The following is an 11,488-nucleotide window of genomic DNA, read 5'->3' as shown; positions in this document are numbered from 1 at the left end:
TTTTTCGTAATTTTATGGATTTTATAAATATATTTTAGTATTTATATATTTATATTTAGAAATAAGTTAGTTTAAAATGATTTATTTATTTAAAGAAGGTTGACCATTTTGAAAGTTAAAGAAACTATTTTAAGGATTTAAGGAAGTAAAATATTTTGTTAAGGTATGCTTTGAAAAATATTTAAAATACTAATTGGATTTGAAAAAGAAGTTTAAATGGGCTTGAGGAACCCAAATTACAAATGGATTAGAAAAAGTATTTCTATTGATGTTAGAAATTCTAAATCACCAATCATATCCATCATAAAAAAACTCATTTCAAACCCAATTTTCTTTTTCCTAAACTCAAAAGGAAAAACCAAATTATAAATATTTTAAACCTAATTATTTTACCACATTCAATTTTCTCTCTCCTTGCATACCTGGCGGCTGGCTCCCATATTCTCTTTCACGTTCTTTTCGATCACTCTCGTAAAGGCCTTGGATTAAAGGTTAGGGACCCTCACTAGTATTTATGTAATCTCTTGTTGAATTTCTGTAAATATAATACTATTTGTGATTGATTTGAATACGTTTGATCAATACGTTTGTATTAAAGGTTTGAAGATTGGTAAATTAATGTTCTGTGTTCGTTTTATCTTGATTTGTGTTCGTTTTTGTTTAAATATTTTGCCAATCCAGGTTCGCTTTTACTAGGAAAATTTTCCAGAGATAGATGGATGGCGCTACAAGGGCTAGCGAATTGGATTCTGTTGTTTCGTTTCCAGAAGATTCATCATTATCATCTGAGATTATTGACAATTCTTCTGATTTTGATGAAATAACGACCTTGTTCTCCAGTATTGCTAAGATAAATCCCCTTGTTCGATTTTATAGACAAGTTGCACTTGATGAGGACACTCTTCGTAACAATTACGTTATGTTTCTTTGTATTCACTTGAATGACTACTTTGAACATGACACCCTTGATGCACTGGTTCCCGAATATCTCATAGAGGCATGCTCTGAGTTGTATATAGCAAGAGATGATTTTGAAATGCTGCTGCTTGTTAGAATGATGGATGAAGAAACCAATTCCAAGACGGTTCATGAACCTTTCTTGCGTCGCGTTCCATTGTGGTGTCTTCTATTACCATTCAAGGAGCGCAAGCTCCATTCCCATATATGCAAATGCCATGAAGCTGATGCTCCTGCTTCTTTTCATTGTCTCCTTGTGAATGTGAAGAGGGGCATTATGGTGAAGGGGGATACTAATGTTTCTCAGCGACTGCAGGAACTTCTACGAGAAAGTGAAATGGACTTGGAACGCTCTTTTCCAAGGCTTCAACCGTCTATATGGCCTCTACCGCTTGAAGAGCAGGAGATTCCCTGGGAAGCAAGACCATGTCCTATTCTCATAAAATTGGGTGATGTGATACCGGAATATCCTGATGATATATGTAACATGGTTTCTGAATCAAAAAAATTATTTCCCATTGTGGCTGAGACTGACAAGACTTTCAATGTTACATTATTGTTGTCTGGTGGTAAGGGTGATGTGAAGAGTTACCTGGATCGAATTGATGGAGGTCGAGTTGCAGTTGACAAGACTACATTTAGGGGCAAATACATTATGGTTTGTTGTTTTCACGTGCCTATCCTCCGTGATTATTTTGAATTACGTTATCTCCAGGCTCTAATAACTACATGCTGCGATTTGTATTCCACGAGAAGGGATTTTGAGATGGTAGTGGTTGCAAAGATGAATAAGTGTGCCAATTACAAGGTGGTTTTCGATCATTTCCTATCGGGTTTCCCCCCTTCGTGTCTTGTAGTACCATTCGAGGACTTGGAGCGTCGTGACTTTATTTGCAGGTTTCTTGACCTCCTTAGTCATAGACATATTCAATGTGTTCTTTTCAATGTGGATAACAACATGGATATGGGTAACGACATGGATATCAAGAGGGATATTTTACGCTTTGGAGAGATTCGCTTCGCTCGTTATCATGGAGCCGATGCCTTCCCATTTAGTTATGAGAAACTGAAGGAAGTTATTGCAAACGACACACCAAGATGGGAATCTGTCTCAACATCCACGCTTGTGGGACTTTTGGGATGCAATGCTTATGACGTTCTTGAAAAGATTAGTCCAAATCCAGCAGGAAGCGGTGAGGAGGTGATGACTATCTCAGAACTCAGCAAGAAAAATGTTGGCTTGTACTTGTGTGCGAAAGGAGATTATCTTGCCATGCTTTGTGATATATATGAAAAATGCAGAACTCGAAAGCTGGCATTTGAAATTGTGTTGGTCTACTTGCCCTTTGATCAACCTATTACCCCACAGGCTTGGATGGAGAATGTTAACACTTTGCTGCAGAAGCATAAGATAAGCTCGTCTTGGTGGCGTCTTCCCTACAACAATTCTGTAACCTGCAGGCTGCGTCGACTTACCTTCCCGCGACATCGTGATAGGCTCATCATCGTAGGAGCCCATGATGAATTCGTTGAACCTTTTGGAGAAAAGGTGATGAAAAAGCACGGAATTGATGCATATCCATTCTTCAGAGAGTACCTTATCGAAAAAGAATTGAACAAGTTGAAGGATCTGACCTTTGAGTCATTGTTTGCTTCTGGGCCCAAGGACTTCTTTTACCAGGGCACAGATAAGAAATTTCTATCAGATCTCCAGGGTAAGAACATACTTCTTTATCTTGAGTATCCTGGTGACCTCTGCATTTTTCCTCAACAATTAAGATGGTATGAGCATTTGAAAAAAAACAATCCTGATTTTGAAGTAGTATTTGTCTGTCGATCTAATTATTCAGCTGATATAGAGATTAACGATTCTGATCTATGTCGCATAATGCCTGATTGGCTGTTATACCCTTTTGATCCTACTCACTCAGCTTCTGTGGAGAAGCGATTAGGATTTAATAACGCTACTGCGCTTGTTGAATTTGGAGAAAATGGACAGCTATGTTCATTGAGTGCTCTTCGTCGTCTAGATGTTTATGGGCCTGAAAATTTTACTTTTGGTGCTTCTCATCTACGCGAAGACGTCCTTTATCGTTTAGGTCTCAAGCCCATCGTATATGACGCACCAGGTGAGTTCTACTGATTACCAAGTTCGACAGCTTCCATGTTTTGGCTGGCAAGGTGTCTAATGCCAGTCTTGTCTAAGATGATGCTTTGGCCTTGACAAACACTTCTGTATAAATAATATTACTATGTTTTTCGGTTTTATGCTAATAATTACTACTCTACTCTTTGTACTTTTTGATGTTATAGATGAATTTTATCTAATTTAGAGTAATGGATTGATATTGGAGTTAGTGAACTTGAGTTCTTTACATGTTTCGACTATGCTAATACTAATGGAAAAACTCAGTACTCCTTTGTTGGTTATGGCTGGTTTACTTCAATACTTATAATTTTTACAAACATATAATAAAAGTCGCTGATGGCAAAAAAGATAAGAGTTTGGACTATTATGAAAAACATTTCAAAAGTTGAACATAAAGTTGGATTATTCACATTAATTTTCCTTTCTTAGTTGTTTTTACATACCAACCTAATTCATGACACAGATTTTATATATTACTTATGAGTTTTTGCATTCCAATTTTTATTTTGCAAGTAGTTAATACCTAACTACTTGGAAATATGTTGCTTTAAAAAAATTTGAGGATTTAATTGTCGTTTTTGTACATCTATAATTTGAATGCATATATAAGTGTTATATAATGGCCAATGCATAAACAATTTTAATTTTGTTTATCTCATGTTTTTTGGAAGTACTCTGAACCCACATGGGTCAGATTCTGGATCCTCCACTATCTATCTTCCTTAAAATATAATAAACTCACACTCTCTCATCACTAAATAAAAAGTAAAAAAATAAATCAAGTGGACTCTTTTTTAGACTCTTCAATTTGTCTTAAAATGCGTACCTATAGTAACCGAGTAGATATTTAAAAAACGAAAGAAGTATTATTTCTCATGGTAAACTGTATGCTTACTATTTACTACATGATGAAATTATAAGACAAAAAAAATTATACAACATATTGCTTTATACAACATTGTTAAAAAAATAAAAAACACACCCTGAAATTGTCATGATTCTAAATTCAGGCAAAGTTGATATTATCCCAAATTTCCAATAAAGTATAGTAATTGCACTTAGTACCTCCCTATTCCCTAGCCCTTTTTTATTTATCTATTTGACAACAAATGAACTCATAGGTGGGCGTCAAGCATCTAACAAACACGCTTTAAACACGTCGAGATAACCATTAATTAGACGGTAACCAAGCGTCCTTACACGCCCCTAACTCATCTTTAACTAGAATTCCTAGAGTGCTTGAAGAAAAACATATTCTAAGTAAAATAGAAAAACTCACAGGCAAAAGACTACCAGAACATACAAAATAAGTACTCCCTCCGTCCCATAATATAGTGCTTCATTTCCATTTTGGGTGTCCCAAAATATAGTGCTTGGTTCTATATTTAATTCCATAATTTTTTGTGATTTGCCTAGAAAAATCGTGTCATCATTATTTGTTTGCTTCTTGAAAATAGTTTTTTTGCTTTGTTTATTCAACCCAAGGGTTGCATTTAATGCTCTTTCACCAATTATTCTTCATTCTCTCTCCTAAGATCACCTTTTTCCACACAATATTTATTTTAATAATTTTTACTTTCCTCTTAGATTCTATTTACCTTAATTCCCGTGAAAAAATGGAATCAAGCACTATATTATGGGACGGAGGGAGTACTAATTTACATAGAAGTCCGAACAAAACTAGGAAACTAAGCAAACGTGTCATAACTGAACTAGGGCATGAACAAATGAGCCTTACTCATCATGACATGCATCACTTTTGTCACATACTGTTCCCACGTAAATAAGCTTTGGGCCATAGTGAGGCCTTACCCTCCATGTAGATGGTTGTGAATTCAATCCTTATTGGCATCACGCCATCACCTACTTCATCTAGTTCAAAAAATTGATTGGACCTATATAACCAAGATTTGAACTCAGTGCCATCAAATTTAGGAATTTCTATTTTGGTAATTCTAGATGAATACTGAGAGTGGTGAAGGTGGTCTTCTCACATTGAGAGTTGGAACACATTATCAATGTAACTATTTTCCTAGTCTGATACTTACTGAGCAGAGACTCAACACAAGTACAGGAGTCGTTATAACTATAAGTGTAGACACATAATCGTGTCTCCCTATTTAGTATCCTATATATGATGACTAATATTCTGCTCTAATTGGTCCGGATCGAGGAAATAACAAACAATGAGTCTAAAATAAAATATTTTAATCCCAAATCCATTTTCTAATTCTTTTTATTAACCTGTTTTCGGTTTTTTTTTATAACTAGTTTTCCTAATCCCACTTTCTAAAACGTTTTAAATAACTTTTTAAAAGCCCGGCCCATGTTTGAAAACACCTTTCAAAAATAGTTTTTATAAAAGCTCAATTTTTAAACTCATAATCTAATCCAATTTAATTAATAGAATTAATTAATTATATTGATTAGTTTTGTCAATAAAAATAGCTTTTTATGGAAAAATGATCCTTCTCCAAAGTTTTTTCAAATATTTTTATCTAACTATTTTATATAAAATCTTTTAAGAAACCTAATTGTGTTCGATAAACTATTGCTTCCAACCACCCTAAACCTATTATAATACCTTTTACAGCTCCACAAAATTATACGTCAACGACAATTACTATGACCCTCATAAGCACCGCTCACCCTCTCCCCCGAACTCAATCTATGGTTCATTGACCATCTATGGAGTTAGGTCGAAAATCTACATTGGATAAGTCCCTAATTGGAGCTGATGAATGGTGGCTTTTGATCGATGAATTTATGTGCGTGGACTATTCTCTTGTTCCTTAGAATCATATTATGTGAAGTAGCTTCCATACAGATCGCGGCATATCTTTGGAGAGTAAATTTGAGTTGAAAACGAAGAAATGGATTATTTTCGAAGTGATAAAACTGATACATGTTCACTCTTTTGATCATAACTCGAATTATACAAATAGAATTGAAGTGATTCAAGTTGCATTAGAAACTAGACTTAAAGATCTTCGCAACAATAGGTCATACGCTTATAGAAGAATCATAGAACGCAAGAAATAGCCTTCAAAAGTTGACCCAGTAAGCTGCCGCAATTCCAGCGCCAAATAGGCTACCCACGCCTATGCATTGTCGAAGCTCGCTGCCTAGCCCACTGGCTGGCCAGCGATGGGCTGCCGCCTATGCATTGTTGATAGTGCTTCCTGGCTCGCTGGTTATCCAGCGCCCAATGACGAGCCACGACTGTAACAACCCAGATTTTTAAGAGTGTTCTAATTATAATTATTATCCAAAATTATATATATTAGATCTTCTTATCATATTAAGTTGGAATATGAAGTTTATATTTTAATTAACGATTTTCTAGTAGTTTATTATTGTTGATATTATATGTTAATTCAACAATACTTTAGAAGTGTTTAATCTACAAGTATATTTCGAAAAATGATTTTGAATAACTTGGAGTTCAAATCGTTATATGTTAGTTTATCGTAGTTACAAACATTTACAGTATTATGTTAGTAAGTTGTGTTGTAGACATTTTACATGTGAATAGAAAAGAAAACCCGAAAATCGTATACACCACCCCTTGTTGTTTTAGTCGGTCAATAAATCAAAATACAATTGATCGAAATAAGCTTAGTGGAATTAGAGTAAGAAAGCAAAGAATAAATGGCTATTATGAGAGAATGAAGGCACTGACACTTAATTAGTGAAACTCACTTAATTACTTAGTCAGACACACTTTGGAACTTATTTAGATTTCAATATTTATAGTGACAATCACACAGAACGTGGGAGTTAAAATCGAGTTTATGTTAAGTCCATTAACCCATGATGTTCCTTCCCCTAAGGAACACGTGTCTCATCATGTCCCATGATCCCATGATCTCATTTTGAACGTGGTATATTTTAGCACAACTCCTAAAGATTAGGAGTTTCTTGAGTTTATCCGAAAACGTTAAATAAAACAGTTTATTATCAAAACTGAATTTTAATCTTTAAGAAAATATTATCTTTTAAACAAACTCTTTATAAAAACCGGATAATTATTTTCTTATTTTTTCCGAAAAAACAAAATCTTTTCTTAAAAAGATTTTCTATTTAAAACTGATTTTCATTTGATAAAAACTATTTCCATTTATATTTGGCATGACTTACTCAATTTCATATTGTACCGTTATACTATCACGCCTAAGTCTAGTTCCTTTTATAACAAGTTCCTTTAACAGATTCGTTTAGTGCCACTTAGTTTGTTCCTTAGAAAGGAACAAACTCTCATTCTCAAATAAACTGCCAATGTTCCTTACCATCTTACTTTGTTCCTTTACATGGAACTAGAAAATAAAACGCCTAGCTTTATTCTTCTTGATCCAATGCTTGCTCCAGTATCAACTTATAGAAACTTCTTTACTTAGCCTTTGAAATCCTCTCTTGACTTCTTCTTGACTTCGTATTCTCCAGTTCCTTCATTGATACCTTAAAATCATACACTTAAATAACTCATTAGTTCACTACTTAGTTTGCATCTTTGTTTCTTTGTCATCATCAAAACTAGGGTTCAACAATTTCCCCCTTTTTGTGATGACAAACAAAGGTACAAACTAAGGAATAATAAATAATATAAGTGAATGAAAAATAAAACATAAAGAAGAAAATGAAAAATAAAACACAATTAAGTAGTAACTAATGTTTGATTTTGATTTTTCATTTACCTTAACCTATTTTTGATTTTTCATTTACCTTATCCATTTTTAATTTTTTTAATTTTTCAATTTTTCATTTATGTAATTATTACAGTTTGTTCCTTAAATCCTTTTCCCCCTTTGTCATCCTCAAAAAGAATAGACTCTGCATGTATTGATGAATTGATTTAACACCTTAAGACCATATGCAAGCACCATTGTGGTTAAGTTAGAAATCAAAGAGTAAACTTGCTCAAACATCAATCACATAATACTAGCCATTCCAAGGAAGAAATTATGCAAAATTAAAAACAGACATAATAGCAAAAGTCATTGTTATATATAGCACTTGTTCCAAAATAAAAACAAAGAAAGGAAAAGGACTAAACAAAAGTCGTGTTCCTTGAAAAGGAAACAGGAACAAAAAAAACTAAGAAAGGGAAGAGGAATGGTGTTCCTCTACAATCTATTCTTCAACCACATCCTCCACTTCTTCATCACCACCCATGATTGTGTCAACTGTTCCTTCAACTCCTCCAAGCTAGGCCATAGTATCCATCTTCTTTTGTTGCGCAACACGTATCACTAGATCTTCATAAGACTTACATGTTGTAGTTTTAGCATCCAAAGTCCATGGATGATTATAAATTTTTCATATGTTGTGCAGGAAGACAAACACATTAACCCAGCTAGTCATCCGGAGCACTGTTCCTTACCCTTGGAACAAGGCAGAGGGGTTTTGTGAGGAACTGGAGGAGGTTTGAAGGAGATTCCGGAGTGGAAACAGAAGGGAAGGGTGATAAATGGGAGGAAGAATGGTGGTGTTGGGGAAGAGTTGTGGAGGTGGAAGCAAAAGGATTGGTCCTTTTATTTCATCCTTCAACTGCTCAAAACTGGAAGGAACAGAGAAGGATGAGGGAGAATGGAGGTATTTTGTGAAAGGAACAGAGAGTTTGGGATGTGGTGGAGTGGTTCCTTGAGAGTGAGGGTTCCTGTTCCTCCATCGAAAGGACTAAAGGGAGTCCTTGTTGGAAGGAACAGAGAACATAAGCAATTTTCAACGATGCTCTTCCTCACTCTCTAGGAACAGAGGGTTTAGGCTTTGGCAATGTGTTTGCGCCTCTTGGTTTGGTTCCTCCGCTTAGGAACAGGTTCTCCAAATACATCATCATCTTTTCTCTAATTCAACTTGAGGCATTTTCTTTTCTGAGGAACTGGAGCTATTCTCCTTGAATGAGTACTCCTTCTTGGACAGAAAGACCAAGTCCATTAGAGTCTTCTCATTCAAGATGTTCCCTTGTTTGACTCCTAGTGGTCCAACCGTAGTCTACTTCAAAGTGATGAAGTAGAAGATGTATCAAGGCCTCCAACCAATACACAGTGATTCTTAATACAGTGGTAAGATGTTGAATAAGAGGAAGGGAAGTTGATTTGTATGTGGTGGTCTAACAAAACATGTAACACATATCAAGAGACCCACTTCATTCCTCTTTTCAGTTCGAGGAATGAGTGCTCTCCAACAAGTTAAAAATTTTAAGAGAGAGTAGGTTATGGTTTATTTGTTTTGGCCAGCAGTTCCTCCAAAAATTCAAATTTTGTCTGAGGAAAATTCGGAAAGAAACAGTTCCTTTCCGTTTAAAATACAAATCAGTTCCTTTGCAAGGAACTTCCCAAACTTTGTCCAATGTGGCTTGATTAAACTTAATTTTCTTTCCCTAACCTCAGTTGTGCAAGTCCATCAACATTTGTAAATTCGCACAAAATTCATCCATGCTAAGGAACAAGGCATTGTTAAAGGCGAATTCAAATAAGAATTCCATGTCTTGTTCCTTTAGAATGGTTGTTAATTCATGAAATTCTACTTTATTTGGCCATTCTAGATTTACACAAAAACCCAAATACATATAGATTCCTTCTTGACCCGTTTCTTGGAAGAGAAGAAAATTCCTTTGGAAGGAACAGGGTGACATTCTTCTTCCCCCTGAGTTTGTTCCGGGGTTTCTTCTTCATCATCTTCCCCAATTAATTTTCTTCTACGCATGCTCCTTCTTGGAGATTCTAATTGTTGTTTCTTATGGGGTTTCTTGAATTGTCGTTTCAAGGGTTTTGGTAGGAAGAGAATTTCCATTTTTGAGAGTGGGTTTTTGGATGTTGGAAAAGGAGAGTTTCTTGAAGTTTTTGCCATGATTTGAGAAGAGTTGAGGTTTTTATGGAGTAAGAGGTGTAGAGGTTTTGGCATGGTGAAGATGAAAGTTGGAGGAACACGGTTTCTTAATGTGAATTAAGAGGAGTTTTGCATGTAATAGTATTTTGACACGCGGGAAAAAATAAAACAAATAAAAAGAAAAAGAAAACGAAAGGATGATAAATGAGAATCAAGATTTAATTAAATCTGTTCCCTTTTTTTGGGTTTTTCGGATTTTTCGGATTTTTATGAGTTTTAATTTTTGAAAGAAAATAAATGCTAAGGAACTTGTGCTATAGGAACAACTAATGCTACATATCAATGTCTCATTCATGCATGTTTCTTCCTTAGGAACAGTAAGGGGAGTATTATGTGACATTTGTGAGTTGTTTAATTCTTTGAATTCATGTTTATGTTTTGAACATTCCAATTTGCAATGGTCTTAGGCAATTAAACACAATTATTTTTAGCACACAAAGTCACTCAAATTGATTCAAACATGGGGGAATGACATAGGAACAATCACTTAATTTTTATTAACCTAACTCAAGCCTTAATTTTTCATATCTATCTCTTTGCAAAGGCTTAGTTAGATATCAGCAATCTGATTCTCAGTTTGACAAAACTCAAGTTTAATCAAACCTTTTTCAACATTTTCTCTTAAAAAGTGATGTCTGAATGTATATGCTTTACTCTAGAATGATGCACTGGATCTTTAGATATACGTATAGCACTTGTATTATCACAATAAATAGGAACACATTCCAAGTTTATTCCATAGTCACTAAGTTGTTGTTTTATCCAAAGCATTTGAGAGCAACATGCAGCAACAGCTACATATTCTGCTTCAGCAGTGGATAAAGCAACTGTGTTTTGTTTCTTGGTACTCCAAGAAACTAAACTATGACAAGGAATTGTGCCATACCTGAGGTGCTTTTCCTATTTACAAGATCTCCAGCATAATCTGCATCTGCATATCCTTTTAGTTCGAATGTATCACTTCTTGGATAGTAGAGTCCAAGATCATCTGTTCCTTTAAGAATCTAAGAATTCTCTTCACAGCATGAGGTGAGACTCCTTTGGATTTGCTTGAAATCTAGCACACAAACCAACACTGAAAGCTATGTCTGGACGACTAGCAGTTAGATACAAAAGTGAACCAATCATTCCTCTATATTTTGTTTGATCAACACTTGTTCCTATGGAGTCTTCATCTAATCTAGTTGAAGTTCCCATAGGAGTGTGATTTATCTTTGAATTTTCGAGGCCATATTTCTTTAATAGTTCCTTTATGTATTTTTGTTGGTGAACAATTATTCCTTTTCAGTTTGTTTGATTTGTAGTCCAAGAAAGAAATTTAACTCACCCATCATACTCATTTCAAATTCATTTCATGAGACTTGAGAATTCTTTGCACAATGTTTCATTAGTAGCTCCGAATATGATGTCATCAACATATATTTGAACAAGCAAAAATTCAGTTCCTTTAGATTTTAGGAACAAGGTTTTATCAACCTTTCCTCTTTTAAAATT

At 34.7% G+C, this 11,488-nt stretch overlaps 1 protein-coding gene across 1 annotated transcript; it reads left to right on the top strand.

Annotated features, from left to right (window-relative positions):
- Positions 1-360: 360 nt before the first annotated feature.
- LOC104908888 (hypothetical protein) lies at positions 361-3,314 on the top strand. The gene is made up of 2 exons (XM_010698055.4): positions 361-491; positions 682-3,314. The coding sequence occupies exon 2, from the start codon at positions 716-718 to the stop codon at positions 3,098-3,100; it is 2,385 nt and encodes a 794-aa protein (XP_010696357.2). The 5' UTR covers positions 361-491; positions 682-715; the 3' UTR covers positions 3,101-3,314.
- Positions 3,315-11,488: the final 8,174 nt, after the last annotated feature.

Source organism: Beta vulgaris, chromosome 7 (assembly GCF_026745355.1).
Source record: "Beta vulgaris subsp. vulgaris cultivar EL10 chromosome 7, EL10.2, whole genome shotgun sequence".
Classification (NCBI taxonomy): domain Eukaryota; kingdom Viridiplantae; phylum Streptophyta; class Magnoliopsida; order Caryophyllales; family Amaranthaceae; genus Beta; species Beta vulgaris.
This window is presented reverse-complemented; position numbering and strand designations above follow the sequence as displayed.

What these genes read in the sequence shown, in the direction of transcription:
- LOC104908888 (XM_010698055.4), top strand. Translation starts at nt 716, where the DNA reads ATGGATGGCGCTACAAGGGCTAGCGAATTGGATTCTGTTGTTTCGTTT.